Source organism: Chiloscyllium plagiosum, unplaced genomic scaffold (genome assembly GCF_037043375.1).
Source record: "Chiloscyllium plagiosum isolate Xiang-an unplaced genomic scaffold, Cpla_swu_hap1 HiC_scaffold_2, whole genome shotgun sequence".
In the NCBI taxonomy this organism is placed as follows: Eukaryota; Metazoa; Chordata; class Chondrichthyes; order Orectolobiformes; family Hemiscylliidae; genus Chiloscyllium; species Chiloscyllium plagiosum.
The window spans coordinates 24,444,896-24,461,578 of record NW_028270140.1 but is presented as its reverse complement, the minus strand read 5'-3'; the positions used below and the strand labels follow the sequence as shown (position 1 = coordinate 24,461,578).

The 16,683-nt window shown below is 38.4% G+C and overlaps 1 protein-coding gene across 17 annotated transcripts in view; it reads left to right on the top strand.

The window, feature by feature from the left end:
- Positions 1-16,683, top strand: part of LOC122563699 (adhesion G protein-coupled receptor L3) — a 681,177-nt gene that overhangs the window by 533,902 nt on the left and 130,592 nt on the right. For all 17 annotated transcript variants that reach the window (XM_087995292.1, XM_087995289.1, XM_043717974.2 and 14 more), the window contains 2 exons: positions 1,876-1,979; positions 12,058-12,243. In XM_087995292.1, coding sequence (XP_087851418.1) covers positions 1,876-1,979; positions 12,058-12,243 — 290 coding nt within the window. The remainder of the gene's footprint in view (positions 1-1,875; positions 1,980-12,057; positions 12,244-16,683) is intronic.

The window sequence follows — 16,683 nt, the reverse complement described above, 5'->3', positions numbered from 1 at the left end:
TCGGGACTCACCCATCAGTGGAAACATGCTTCCTGCCTCCAGAGTGTCCAATCCTTTAATAATCTTATACGTCTCAATCAGATCCCCTCTCAGCCTTCTAAACTCAAGCGTATACAAGCCCAGTCACTCCAATCTTTCAACATAAGGTAGTCCCGCCATTCCGGGAATTGACCTCGTGAACCTACGCTGCACTCCCTCAATAGCCAGAATGTCTTTCCACAAATTTGGAGACCAAAACTGCACACAATATTCCAGGTGCGGTCTCACCAGGGCCCTGTACAGCTGCAGAAGGACCTCTTTGCCTCTATATTCAATTCCTGATCTGATCAATTTCACAATCTGTGAACACTCAAATAGTGAGGTTCTGTTCACTTAGTAATAGGTCTGATTCCAACCTCAGTTTCAATTTTGGAGAACGCCATTAACCAACTGAGCCATCCCCCATTTTAACCAATCTTTAGAGCTAAACAAGATTATTGCATTTCCATAGTCTTTCATTTTTGATGATAATATTTCACAGCAACTATACTGAAAACCAAAGATTGATGAACTATGACATGCACCAATCAATCTATGGGTTACGAACATTCTGCAGCAAATAATCTCTGCTATGATTCGATGACGAGGGATGAATTGGCTTCTCTCTTTTTAACCCCCTCAATTGGCTGTAACAAAAGGTTTTTTTTTGTTCATAACACACTTAATTAGGACGTAGTTCACCTGATGCAAATGAAGGAGCCAATTAGACTTTTCTTGAGTGTAAGAAAAATGAGTTTTTGTTATTTATCTTCAGAAAAATAATAAAATGTGACATCAAACGCAAACATACACAAATGTACATATAAACCTTAAAAAGGGGAGAATGTTTGGTTGAATATGCAGTTACAGAGTCCATAGAGTCCTTGATGTGTGAGCTTTACCTTCGAAACATGACTTGCATCCTCCACAGTAATGACATGTATAGATATTTGAATTCTTGGTAAATGGATGTTTCTCTGATTTGCTTTTCATTGAACATTCTGTTCTAAGGGGCTAAGAGAAACTTCAACTGAAATACTCTGCTACCAAACCATTTTTCTTCTCTCTGTTCAAAGGCTATTCTTTGAAATATGGTTCACTCCTCTGTGCCCATGTCAGGATTTATTGTTGTTTTTTAACAAGTTGGATAATAAGCAGACCACGTTCATCCCAATATGGAATCCTAAAATCATACAGTATGGAAGAGGTCCTTTGGCCCATTCAGTCTCTACCAACCAAACCTACTCTCAGTCAACTCATCCTACTTTCAAGAAAGATGTGAATTAACCAGGAGATACAGATCTCAGTTTAAATATCTTTTTTGTTAATGATGAGACTAATTTCAGTTCAAGCAGATTCTTGCTTATTATTGGATTAATGAGCTTGACACAATCTAGTCAGGAGATCACTATGGTCATCTTAAATTTGCCTTTTTAGAATAAAGTGTTTTATTCCATGCATGGTCCCATCATTAAATACAGGTGGTTAAAAATTGGTGGTCGATTTATATTGCTACCATAATAAATTGGGGAATAGGGGATGGGAGGAGAGAAATTTTCAACATATTTTTCAATTTGGGAGTTAGTCTCGCACCACTCTGTTCTCATACTTGGCAGAATTCTGTCCCATTCTACGTTCTACCCCAAGGTAAGAATCAATATGAATACTACATTGCTATTGGATAAAAAGCTTTCTAAGGTTAGTAACCATAGTGACCCAGCAGATGGAATTGTATTGCCCTTCATTGATGATTTGAAACTCTATAACAAAGGAAATACCTGAAATTTGCAAATTTGAGGGAATTGATCATTAAATCTATTTCCAATTATGTACTTGACAATCTTTCAATATTTATAGGTATAGCCACCTACTCATGCTTATCACCTGAAGGACTCTGGGATCCATTGGGTCCAGATCTAAGTAACTGCAGTTCTCCATGGATAAACTTGCTGTCGAAAAGAGTAAGTCTTCAAATTTATGTGTTTTTTTGTTTCATTTTGCATTCATACAGAATTTATATTTTCATTAAGTGACCATTCGTAATTTGACATTGTTTTCTTTGGTTAGAATTTGTTCAGCATGGTTGGAATGTTACAGGATGGACCTTGGACCTTTTTTGGGGGGAAAGAAACAGGGAAATGTTGAAGATAAGTGCAGGGTGGAATATTGTTTCAGCGATGAACATCCCAATAGTGGGCCTGGAAGTAAGCATGACGATCATTTGGAGCCAGGACAGCTGGCTGTGTGCATCCAAACAGTGGCCAGACAATTAGCAACACATATTTGATGGGCTAAGCTAATCGTGCAGAAAGTCAGAGGCCATGCTGTTACTTGTGGTGATCAAGGTCTGTTTGTCATATTCCTAGCCACTTCTGCTATTGGCCACCTGACCACATCATCATTGATGTGGTCATCTGCTGGTCCAGCCCCCTGCAAGATTAGTGCAACAACTTCCCTTCCTCTTCTCCTGACCCAACCAAGTTCCTCATGCAATTCCTGCTCCCTCCAAATTCAGCAGGAAGACTACATTGTTTCCTGCATGCCACTTTTAATCAGTCAAAAATCAGAAGGCACATGTTTCTCATTTGCCATTGATTTAATCACAATCTGGTAACCATGTGTTTTAATGGATATACATGACATGCTTATTCTTGACTTGGTGTCAGGAACCACACTCCATTTTTAATCAACTGCCAACATACTTCCCAACTTTCATCCCACTGTCAGAAAGCTGGTACTTCGCCTCCCACACACAAACTGCCCCACCCACCTTATTTTCTCATTCTGGGAGATTGACTGGATTTCATCCCTCGCCTGGGTGAGGAGCAGATTTCTGGTGAATGTCTCCATCATACTTTCCCATTCTCCTGTAAAATGAAAGCTATGGAAATTTTTCATCGGCCGCGAGATGAGAGCAATGAAACTCGAGAAGTACCAAATATTGTGGATACTGGAAATCAGAAATAAGTACTAAACAAAGCTGAACAACCCAGTAAATCAAGCAATTCAGTTCAGATTAAAAGTTGTCAACCTGAATAATTTACCTTTCTTTTTCCCCCCCTCCTTTGCCATTGCAGACTTTCAGTTAATTGCCAGAAATTTATTTTTATTTCATAATGGTCTGCTCCTTGCACAATTTTAAATGTCTAACTTAAAATATAAAAACAAAGATACTTTAAAATTTTTATTGGGTGGCTTCCATGTTGCTTCATAGAAATATAACTTTGAGCCTGTTGATTAGTCTAAAACAGAGCCCCTTTAAATAGGTGTCACAGTTTGCTGCCGTCTGTAGAAACTTAATGAGCTGTACCATAAGCGCTTCATTTTGTGGATATCTGAACACATTCAGTTCTTCTTCAGCTGTTTTTAAAAATGTTAATGTGTCATAAACATTCATCAGCATTAAGAAGGCATTAAAATGTGGGATAGAGTTTTTTCACAGATAAAAAATGAGGTGAAATTAAAGTATCTGTTCTGTCTTGAATCCATATTAGTAATGTGCAGTGGTGCTGTAAATTGATTTTTATTAGAAAATGAAGACCAGATGGGACTTTTCACCATGAAGTTTTTTAGTTTGAGGCTTTGTTTTCCCTGCATGCTTTTGTGGTAATGTGGTATAATTTGTGTCAGTTCCGTTTGTTTGCTCATTAGACCAAAATGACAAAGGATTCCCTGAAAGCTGGATAGATTAGTCAGGCTGTTGGTAGAATCAGAGAGGTGTTTATCTCCTGTTTGTTTTAAAGCTGCAACAATAGGTAACATTTCTGCACTGGCATATCTGACTTAGTTTAAGAGAATAGTCCAGCTTTAATAAACTGAATTATTTCAGCTCAGATTCCCTTGAGTAGTTTATTTTTGTTTTGGTACTTGAAAAATTGTCAAGATTTCTCTGTCTGACATTACCAGAGTCTGCTGACATTATTATAAAAGATGCAAGTTTAAAAATCAACATTTTATATTTTCATTCTCTGCTGGAAGAAGCATTCACTTTTTTTTAATGGCAGTATTGTAGGCGATGTAGACATGAGCTAATTGCCACTCTTGTCTTTGTGGTACAATATGGCCTTGGAATCAAAAGGTTATGGGTTTCAGACCCATAACAGAAACAATAACAAGGAAAGCCTGGAGCAATGTTTTCTGGAGCAATAGATTGGTGCTATTATCTGTGTCTTTAGATTGGAAGGAACAAAATGGCCTTTCATAGAGTGATATGCTCTTTTTGTCAGATGTGGGAGCTTTGGGAGAGTTTAAGGGTTACTAAGGATAGTATCTGCAATAAATGTTGTTGGTTGCAAGTCCTGTCAGATCAAATGGATGCCTCTAAGTGTCGCTCAAACAATGAGGAATTTACAAGAGCTAGGGAGTGTGATGGAGGAAGGGAGAAAAGCCACAGGTATAGTCAGGTAGCTGGGTTAATTCCAAGAAAGTTAGGAAAGGTAGGCGGGTTATACAGGAGTCTTCAGTGGCTATCCCCATTTCAAACAAGGAGGCTATTTTGGAAAATGTTGGGGGTGATAGACTTTCAGGGAATGTACCACAAACAGTCAGGTTTCTGGTATCAAGACTGGCTCTAATGTAATGAAGGGTACTTTGGGTTCCAAGTGATGGATTGTGTTAGGGGACTGTCTAGCCAGGGGCACAGACAGACTTTTCTGTGGCCAGCAGCGAAAAATCAGAATGGAGCGTTGCCTCCCTGGTGCCAGAATCAAGGACATCTCAGAGAGGGTGCAGAATGTTCTTAAGGGGAGAGGGCCCTGCAGGAGGCCATTATACACATTGGAACCAACGACTTAAGAAGGGAAAAGAATAAGATTCTGAAGGGAGAATATAGAAAGTTAGGCAGGAATTTAAAACAGAGATCCTCAAGGGTAGCAATATCTAGATTACTCCAGGTGCTACGAGCTAGTAAGGGTAGGAATAGGAGCACAGAACAGATGAATGTGTGGCTGAAGAACTGTTGTCTGGGAGAACAATTCATGGTTTTGGATCATTAGAATCTCTTCTGGGATAGAAGTGACCTGTAAAAGAAGGATGGGTTGCACCTGAATTGGAAGGGGATTAATATACAGGCAGGGGGATTTGCTAGAGCTGCTCAGGAGGCTTAATTTCCAGGATACAAATGCGATAGGAAGAATAGAAAGGAAGGCAAGAGAGGAGGGGGAGCGGCGTTTTTGGTAAGGGATAGCATTACAGCTGTTCTTCGGGAGGATATTCCCATAAATACATTTGCTGGGAAGTTACTTGGATGGAACTGTTAAATAAGAAAGGGATGATCACCTTAATGGTATTATAGACCCCTAATAGTCAACGGGAAGTTGAGAAATTTGTAAGGAGATATCAGTTATCTATAAGAATAATAGGGTGGTTATGGTAGGGGATTTTAACTTTCCAAACATAGACTGGGACTGCCATAGTGTTAAGGGTTAGACAGAGAGGAATTTGTTAAGTGTGTACAAGAAAATTGCCTGAGTCAGTATGTGGATGTACTGACTAAAGAAGGTGCAAAACTTGACCTATTCTTGGGAAATAAGGCAAGGCAGGTGACTGAGGTGACAGTGGGGGGAGCATTTTTGGACCAGCAACCATAATTCCATTAGGTTTAAGATGGTGATGGAAAAGGATAGACTAGATCTAAAAGTTAAAGTTCGAAATTGGAAAAGGGCCAATTTTGATGATATTAAGCAAGAACTTTCAAAAGCTGACTGGGGGCAGATGTTCACTGGTAAAGGGATGGCTGGAAAATGGGAAACCTTCAGACAAGAGATAACAAGAAGCCAGAGAAAGTATATTCCTGTTAGGGTGAAAGGAAAGGCAGGTAGGTATAGAGAATGTGGGATGACGAGAGAAATTGAGGGTTTGGTTAAGAAACAGAAGGAAGCATATGTCAAGTATAGACAGGATAGTGAATCCCTAGAGAATAAAGGCAGTAGGAGTATACTTGAAGAGGGAAATCAGGAGGGGATATGAGATTGAGATGGCTTTTGGCAAATAACGTAAGGGAGAATCCAAAGGGTTTTTACAAATGCTTTCAGGACAAAAGGGTAACTAAGGAGCAAATAGGGTCCCTCAAAGATCAGCAAGACAGCTCTTGTGTGGAGCCGCAGAAGATGGGGGACATACTAAACAAGTACTTTGCATCAGTTTTACTGTGGAGAAGGACATGGAAGATACAGAATGTGGGGAAATGGATGATGACACCCTTTGTTTCAGACCTGGAAAAATGTCCATATTACAGTGTTGCTGAACAAAGAGACCTTGGAGTGCAGGTTCATAGCTCCTTGAAAGTGGAGTCGCAGGTAATTAGGGTAGTGGTATGCTTTCCTTTACTGGTCAGAGTATTGAGTACAGGAGTTGGGAGGTCATGTTGCGGCTGTATAGGACATTGGTTAGGCCACTGTTGAAATATTGCATACAGTTCCGGTCTCCTTCCTACCGGAAAGATGTGAAACTTGAAAGGGTTCAGAAAAGATTTACAAGGATATTACCAGGATTGGAGGATTTGAACTATATGGAGAGGCTGAACAGGCTGGGGCTCTTTTCCCTGGAGCGTGAGAGACTGAGAGGTGACCTTACAGAGGTTTACAAAATTGAGGGGCATGGATAGGGTAAATAGGCAAAATCTTTTCCCTGGGGTTGGAGAATTCAGAACTAGAGGGCATAAATTTAGGGTGAGACCGAAAAGATATGAAAGAGACATACAGGGCAACTTTTTCACGCAGAGGGTAGTGCGTGTATGGAATGAGTTGCCAGAGAAAGTGGTGAAGGCCGGTAAATTACAACATTTAAAAGACATCTGGATGGTATATGAATAGGAAGGGTTTTGAACGATATGGGCCAAGTGCTGGCAAATGGGACTAGATTAGGTTGGGATATCTGGTCGGCATGGACAAGTTGGACCAAGGTCTCTGTTTCCATGCTGTACATCTCTTTGACTGTGTGACTCTATGAATGTGAGCTGACACTGCAGTGCAATACTTCGGAATGCTGCTCACTCAACAGGGTGAATAAGGATCTGCCATAATGTTTTGAAGAAAAGCAGTGAAGATGTTCTTACGAACAACTATGCGTCATCCAACAATTAAAACATATTCTTGAGTTAGGCATACAGTTTGTAGGATCTGACTCACTGAGATATCATTACAGGGGAACCTCAATTATCCAAACGAGATGGGCGGGCACTGTTTCGTTCGGATAATTAATTATTCAGTTAATCAATTAAATGCCTTTCCTCTGGGGTGTACAAAGTTAAAAATCACACAACACCAGGTTATAGTTCAACAAGTTTAATTGAAAGCACTAACTTTCGGAGCGCTGCACCTTCATCAGGTGGTTATGGAGTACGCAGTTGTAAGACACAGAATTTATAGCAAATGCTTACTGTGTGATATAACTGAAATTATGCATTGAAAAATACCTTGATTGTTTGATAAGTCTCTCATCTGTTAGAATGACCATGATAGTTTCACATCTTTCATATGTAAATCGCAAAACTTTTTTGAAAGTTACATTCTCAGGTTAACTGTAGCAATTGGTGCCAGCCCAGATAAAATGTTGAAGGTGTTAGCCCCTTGTGTTCTGTTAGGGTACACCCCTCTGTAGAACTCCAGAGAAAGTGTTGGGGGAGAGAGAGAGAGGGCAGGAGATCTCAGTCATTTGGAGACAGTGCCTGTTTAATCACTGTAGACAAAAGACACAATCACTGTTAAAAACACGCCTTTGATGTAATGTTTCTATCAGGACCTTGAGATCTCCTTCGGATAATCCAGTTTTCGGATTATCCAGTTTTCGGATAATTGGTATTTGGATAATCAAGGTTCCTCTGTACTTACTTTCCTGTATCAGAGGTAACAATGCTTATTTAGTAATTGAAAACATTCTACAAAACAGTGCCATATATTCTTTAATTGCCGCCAAGTCCAAATAGTGTTTACATGGTCTGTACAATCAAAATATTTGGTTTTCTTGGTCACCTTGAAGCCAAATGGAAAAGAAAAGTGTTGTAATGCTGTGGCATTGTACTGAATCCAGAGGCCTGAACTAATGACCTAGAGTCAAACCTAGAGAATACAGGAGAAACTCAGCAAGTCTGGAAGCATCAGTGGAGAGAGAACCACAGTAACATTTAGAGTCTGGTATGACTCTCCTTCAAAGCAAGAAGCCATACCGAATTCGAAACATCAACTGTTTCGCTCTCCACGGATACAGTTGTGTTTCCCCAACAGTCTCTGTGTTTTGTTTCTGACTGATAGTATTTTAACTTTAATGATTAATAGATGTGTGTTCATAGTCCACTGTGGCATTTAGGGGGAATCTGTATGTGACCATCAAATCACTGCATTGTCAAAAACAACACCTGCTTCCGTTTAGGGAAGGAAACCTGCTGTCTGTACCCAGTCTCGTGCTTATGTTGTCATGGCTCAATAGGCTATTATACGGGAAATCAATCCCTGTCCTTTCTGGAGTCATCACAGAAGTTTTTGAAAAATTATCAAAGTACACAAAATGCCTCATCCACTTGTCAGGTAGACCCAGGCTAACAAAAATTACAAATCCGATTTCTGTACTTAATAATAATGACTATTCACTGCAAATAAATGGATTCAAACCACAGCCGAACAACTGACAACTTTCAACTCGAGTTAAATTTCTAATCTCCTGCAAAACCCCACTATACCGTCATCGAGCCAGATGAAAAAGAAGGTGGTGTTTTGGGTAGAGGGAAGAAAAACAATCTGAGGAAGCAGTTCAAGGAGACCAATCCACCAGCTGCACTGAGAAGATCGTTTTGCTTACCAGGATGCTCTGTTTTTCAATCTCTCTGCTCCAGGCGCTTTGATCTGGTACAGGCATTTGGTACACTAACTGTAAAGAATCTTATTCATTGGTTACAGCAACCGACGACAGCAAATGATGAGGGAAATAATGTGGCTTTTTCCAGGCTTAAGGTATTTTATTGCAGAGAAAAGCGCATGATTTGTCCTTTCAGTAGTTTGATACCAGGCTGATACACCTCCTCCCCATATGAGCTTGAATGTCTTTTGTCTGCCTCCAAATTCAAAATGAGCACAGTTTATAAGGTTGAGTCTGGTGAAATTATTGCACTGTATCTCTATTATGTTCCGTAACTTTTATTCTACTAATTTAGCATCTTATTCAACCTTCTTTATATTTAATTAATTAATTTGAGAGGGGGCAAAAAGGATTTACAAGGATGTTTCGGGGACTGCAGGGTTTGAGTTATGAAGAGAAGCTGAATAGGTTGGGCCTTTTTTTTCCCTGGAGCATCAGAGGCTGAGGGGGTCCTTATAGAGATTTATAAAATCATGAAGGGCATGAATAAGGTAAATAGTCAAGGTCTCTTCCCCAGGGTCGGGGAGTCCAGAACTAGAGGGCATAGGTTTAAGGTGAGAAGGGAAAAATTTAAAAGGGCTTATGGGGTAACTTTTTCATGCAGTTGGTGGTGCATGTATGGAATGAACTACCAGAGGAAATGGTGGAGACTGGTACAATTACAACATTTAAAAGGCACCTGGATGAGTATATGAACAGGAAGGGTTTTGAGGGAAATGGGCCTAATGCTGGCAATTGGGACTCGGCCACATTGGTTTGTCAGATCAGCATGGACAAGTTGTACCGAAATGTCTGTTTCATGCTGTATGACTCTATGTTGCTTCATATTAACCAGGCACAATAAATGCACAGTGTTCTTTGCTATTTCATTCCTTCATAAAAGTCATGTCATCTGCATCTTTATATCCACTATCAATTGTCAGGTACTGAGGCCTGAATATCTATGCAATTGGAACTGCTCTCCATTATCGTAAAAATAGCAGCTGATGCCTGAATCCTGATGTGCTATTCCTGAAACAGACCTTCAGTATTTTCACAGTGAGGGATATGAACGAATTCCAAGTTGCACATTATTCACAGAGACAACTATCTATGTTAGAGTGCACCTCATAATTGATATCAGAATGTTCAAAACTCAGTGAAGTTCTTCAGATAAACAAAATTCAGTTCAGGAGTATGGTTCTGGGATAACTTTGGAAGACATCAAGTGCCCTTTGGAATTCTTAAAAGTAAACATGCGTGTGTAAATAAAAAATACTAACACCCATTGGAGCTGTCTAGAGAACTGTCAAGCATTGGCATGAGCCTGAATGTATTATTATTGGATTATTATTCCTCCATTCTGAGGAAGGGTCACTGGACCTGAAATGTTAATGCTGATTTCTGTCCACACGTGTTGCCAGACCTGCTGAGCTTTTCCAGCAATATTTTTGTTTCTAATTTACAGCATCCACAGTCATTTTGTTTTTTTTTAGTTATTATTACAGCATTGGTGTTGTATGACTGATTTTTAAATTTAATTTTCATTTATGGGTTAGTTCACAGTTTAGTTGACACCTCCAAGTGGATATAAAGTCAAACTCACCCCACTGATAAACCAAACTGGTGGTGTGTGAATTAAGTTGGGAGTCAGTTTAATCCTTACTCAGGAGTCAGACTCGATATTTAATAGTTTAATCTTTTTTTCCCCGAGTAACTACTTACTTAACTTCAGCAGAACCCTCCGCATTCTCTGAGATAGATGAAAAGAGGGTCCCAGTCTTTTTGTGAATTGTTCAGCCTAATCTTCAGTTTCCCATACAATTCTCTCGAAATCAGTTACAATCAGGATTTTGTCACATCCCCAGCTGCAAAACACTGGAAAGCCCATTGGAAAATCTGAGCTAGTTTTGGTCTTACGTTATGTAGGATCCCATCCTCCAATTCTGCAACACTGTTCAGAGTTTGGACTGTGAACTTTGCTGGTGCTACTTTATAATAAAACAATTTTATTTTTTCATTTTACATATGTTTCCTTAATTGCTTGCTCTTAAATAGTTGTGTTACTTCTCCTAAACAAAAAGAAAATAAAATTAATTTTCTATTTCATTAGCATGGAGTAGAGGTGAGTAGGTTTAAAGTCAGGAATGAGGTATATGTAATTCAGATTGCAAATAAGCACTAAGACGTTCTCTGCCTCATTACTAGTAAACTTCATTCCACGAATGTTAATAGATGACCCCACTTGAAAAACATTTGCAGAAATAATTAGAGAATTGTGTAATACATACCATGTCTTTTGAGAAGTTCAAATATAAAGACTCCAAGTTATGTATCTTCAGTAATTGTGACTTTGCCTGCCATTACGCTGTAGGATGGATAAGCAGAAATCAGTTTGTTGATGTAATGTCTGTTTCATAACTTGAAGTTGTTTTGTTTTAAGTAAACTAACCCATGGAATTAATCAACACCTGACCAGAAATTTATTATTAGCCCGTTATCATTAACATGTCATGGTGAATGGGGCTGGAAAGCATCATACTGATAAGGGCTATCATGTTTAAACAGTAAGCATAACATTAATCTTCAGGTAAAACACATAGTCGACAGTATTAAATTGTGCTGAAGTGCATGAAACCTCCTTCAATGCCTTTGTTCATTAGTGAGTCACAGAGTTTTGAAGATACACAGCTTATTAATAAGTCGACAAATCCTTGTTGAAAGGCCAGTTCAACTCATTTGAGAAAGATAAGTGATCTGGGTGTGTGACAGATTAATACCAAGCAACAGAGATGAAAGACATATCATTAGAATGTCCACAAAATTCTCTTGTTTAAATTAGGTCACAAAAGACCTCCTAACAGAATTTATATGTTCAGAGCTATGGTTTATAGATTTGGATGTGTCCGATACAGAAAAAAAAAGTTGTTAAGATTTGCTTAGCAATTGGGAAAGAAGACTGCAGATATTTGACACATTTGATAGCCAATGAACTGACAGATCCTCTACAGATATGGACCACATTAGAAGACCACTTCAGAATCAAAGTAAACGTTGGTATTCGTTGACTAGTATTAATGTCTCTTAGACAGATTTGTACAAAATGCATAGATAAATTGGTGACTGAATGGACTCATTATATGATTTCTTTTTCCAGATTGGAAGAAAGCAATTTATCTTTTTGAGATGATATACCTTTTTAAATCACAGGTTCGATCTGGTGAGGCTGCTGCCAATATTGCTCGAGAACTTGCAGAGCAGACAAAAAGTCTGATTCATGCTGGTGATATTTTATTCTCTGTCAAGCTCATGGAACAATTAGTGGATTTGCTCAACATGCAACTTCGTAACCTAACTCCAGGTGGAAAAGACAGTGCAGCTCGGAGCCTAAACAAGGTAGGAAATCTACATCTTTACTTTGGTTTTATTCGATTCTCCCGTTTTTCTTTCCCCTTTTGATTCATTCTGAGTTGGATGGGACCATTGGTGCATTAGGTGGAAAGATATAGGTGAAGCCTTTGTTAATGGAAGGCATTGTCACCTTCACTTTCCCTAGTTTGTGTTGTTCTGTGGGCAAATTGAAAAGTCTGTAAAAATTTACTCCGATAAATGCAGCAGGAATACCTGAGAGATATTGTACTTCTACAGTTTAATTTTCAGGTAGATTCAAAATACCATGAGATATTTATTCTTGAATATTGTCCTTTGCTGCAATATTTAAGGGTATTGTATTTTTCTATTGTTCTGCACTAATTTTCACATGCTTTTGGATTTTAGCCTGATACTCAGTTCCTTTTTAAATTCAGGCCTAAAGTTAACACTCGCCTAAAATCCTTTGTCTTTATGTGCAAAGTGCTTCTGTCTCCCATAAACTAATTGCACTCCCCATTTAAGGGTTCTTACAGAGCTGACATATATTTGAATTGGGCTTTAATCTTTCTGATTTAAGATTGGTAGCAGGGATTTAATTTCCTATGATGGCTTTACTTAATGTATACACATAAAATTCCTTTGTGCATTCTCTAAACTACCTAACAATTGCATAAAAACAGCGCACAAAGGAAAGCTTGCAAAAACTTGTTAAGTAATACAATGTCAGAGGAAATTAAGCTCCTGGGAGCTCAACTGTTTTGCTTTTCTTTAAATATTTAGTTGATATCAATACACCACTTTTATAAAACTACAGCGCACATTAAAGTGGAACACCTGCATCATATCCATGAGGTTGGCAGCAAATTGTCTAACTGCAGTGATTGACCGTGGAGTCTGTTTAATTTAGACATCCCAGAGAGCAAAGTTGGTCTGTTGTCTCCCTGACTCCTACACAACAGAATGCAGACCTTTTATGAGTGTCCTGACTGCACGTTTTTCAACATGGATTTACAAAATGCTTTTGGTTAAGGGAACCAGTTAAACATTGTAAATAGAAATGCAGCTATATTTCTTATTCTACTGGTCTAAATGAAGTAAATCAGTATTAAAAACCACCGTTCCTGTTTCACAAACCTGCACCTTTTAAAAGGGGAGATAATACAGTGACTGAAGAATTAAGCAAGGCTCTAAACCATGGACAAGAATTTTATTCTCACAACGCGACTAAGTGCAATGATATGTTATGCCAACAGAGTTTAAAATTGTGGTAGCTCAGTGGGATATTGAATTCTATATTCATTAATAAAAGTGCCATGATTGAGGAGGCACTGATATAATAACAATCTTCTGGGTATTGTGCAGGTTTTGTCGAGAAACACCAATCTCCTCCAGTGTAAGATAGTTTATTGCAAAATGTCAAAAGCTCTCGCCAATCTTACTCGGGGCAGGGTTCAAATATCTTGTTGCCATGTAGATTTAAAAAAAGTATTTCTTTGTAGCATTTCATTAAACTTATTCTGACCTTTTTAGTTATTCCATTTTAAATGGTGTGTTTAAGTAATGGCTGACTTGCAACACTGCCTCAGATGTTTGCTCAAAATACCATTTGGCATGGTAGACTAACCTGCATATCCAATTTACAACGTTGAATGATATTGATTTTCAGTGATCAGGTACAAAAATTGTCCATAATGTCAGCATTTATGTTTATAAAATCTTAAGTGCATGTTAAAACAAACTCTCTTTCTGTACGATCAACAGTAAACTAGTTTGGTGCTTAATGATGTATACTTAAAAAGCCTGAAAAAGAATAACACCCCAAGAGGCAATGCAGTTATTCATTTGCAGTGGTTATGGTTAGAGCTAGAGAATAAGCTGCAAAAGGTTGAGCCTGATGAATAATGAGCCAGAATGACCCTTCAAATAACAATGCTACCTTCCTGGTAGCAATTAAGTATAATTAAAATCAGTCATTTTGACTTAACATAACACCCTGGCTGCTGAGGCAATGAAGGGCAGTATTGTAGAATGTTGCTCCTACCCCTTGGTCTCTGTAAGGCAAGAATCACTGAGTACCTCAAAGCAGCAGTTCATGTTGAAGGAGTCTATGACTCATCAGACAGGTTGTCGTTGATCAATATAGATTTCTTCAGCTGGTCAAGACGTCTTCTGGGCCAGGTGCCTGTTTAAGTCATCATACCTTTTTCAGCCTAATTGTAGAGAGTAGCAATATGGATAATGAGAGCCAAAACGACCTGAATGGACAGCCAATAAACATGGCAATGTATCAGAAAGTGGAAAAAAATTGTTAAAAAAGACAGAGGTCTACCTGAATGCAGACCACTTCCAGACCAAGATAGATCAGGTGATGGAACAAATACAAATAAATAAAGATGATATAATAGCCATGACAGATATATGGTTGCAGGGACTGCAAGGTGACCAAGATGGGGAACTGAATATTTATACATATTTGACATTTGTAAATGATGGTAAGAAAATAAAAGGAGGCGGTGTAGCTCTGTTAATTAGATCATATAGTAGTGAGATATTATCTTGCTTCAAAAGGTCAAAATGTGGAATCAGTTGGTTGAAAAAAAACACAGGACTAGTATATATATAGTTTCTAATTTGGATTGTGTTCTCTGGGTACACTGCAGGATAGAGTATAAATCAATAAATAATGTGGGCTTTTAAGAAATGCACTGTAATAATCATGGATTTTTCAAAAAATCTTTCTCTAGATTGGGCAACTCAAATTGGCAAAGGTAATGAGTTCATGTGGTGTATCCAGGGTAGTTTATTAGACAATTGCATTTGGAACCAACCAGGTGACAAGTTGTTTTAGATGAGGGAATGTGTAGAGATACAGGATTAATTAATAATCACATAGTAAAGGGTTCTCTAGGAAAAAGAATTTTATATTTATTTTGAGGGTGAGAAATTTGGATCTGAGCCTTAAACTGAAATAAAGGCAATTTGAAAGGTATTACAACAGTCAGTGAATGCCAAAATTAGTCTGTGATGCTCACACAACTAAAGCTGAAGCAAAGGAAAATGGCACACACCCGAATTACATTCTGCTCCTTCCAAATTTTTGGATGATTACCTACTTCAGAAGCGAAAGATCAGGATGCTATGAAGTGACTGCCTACTGACAGATTTGATCAGGCGGACCCGTAGTCTCCATACTGCTCCACAGTGATTCCAGTTTTTGCTTAAGGTCAGGAATTCTGAGCTAAAACTCAAGCAAATGGTATCATTGTCTGCAAGCATGATCCAAAAAACGTAGAAAGGATGTTGTTTAAATAATTTTAATGAAAGCCTCGAGACCATTCTCTGTAAATACTGTTGTTATTTAGTCATTGCAATATACTTGCCCAGATTGATATGTTTAACTTCCTGTCTCCTAGTTCAACCTGTGCCCTCATTCACAGGGGAGGGGCAAAAAAAGCATGAGAGAAAAGCTCACCTCCTACACGGTGTTGCTACTGTGGTTCCATTTGAAGTTAGTGGAAGACTGCTGTTCTCATTAGAACCCTTGAGATGATTGTGGCTAATGATTTAGGATGCTCCAACACATGAAAATCTCCATGTTTTAACACTTTTAATTGATGTTGGAGCAACATCAAATCTGCATGAACAATTCAATAGGGCCTGCCTTAACGATTAAAATATGAGGCTTTGCTGGAAATATCAGTGTGTTTGACTTAACTTTGCACCTCCCTATCTGAGTCCAAACATGCTCTGGGATATAACTCTAAATGTTTTCATTAAGTTAATATTGTGAATGTTTCAACAGCAGAGTGCCTGTTGTTAAAGATTGCAGGTTATAAATGTTCTTTGTGCGTTTGCCAGTCCTCTGGAACATTAGACAGCAAAATATGCCTTTCCAGCTATGTTTTCCATGAAGAATTCCTGATTTCCATTCAGTTGTCTGTATTTCTGCCATTGGGAACGAAGAGTAGGATAATTAGGGTTACATCGTTCATTTATCTGAACCTGTAAGCAATGAGCTACAGGGATTTTGCAGACGTCTGGTTAAAGGTGATGTCAATTATTAAATATAAGATATACTTAAAACAATTGAACATTTATTGCAAAGTGAAGTAAATATATGATGAAATTTACTTTGTACTTATTGAGTGATAGCAAAGTGTTCTAATCCACAGTTTTCATGGAAAAGCCAACTGATACTCAGATACACCACTGGTTAATATTTCCAGAAAATGCTTTCATTGCAAATGATGAAAATGGAATTTGGCATGTTTGGTCAGTATCGCCACCCCCTTGTTATAACAGTGTTTTCAAAAGGTTGCCTGTTGCATTTTGAGTTGCATAAAAAGCATCAACATACAGCACACTTATTCATAGTTTAGTATATGGGACTATATATTTGCAGATGGTGTGGTGTCACTCATTAGTCCAGATGCTGAATTGAAATTCTGTCCCATCTAGCAACTT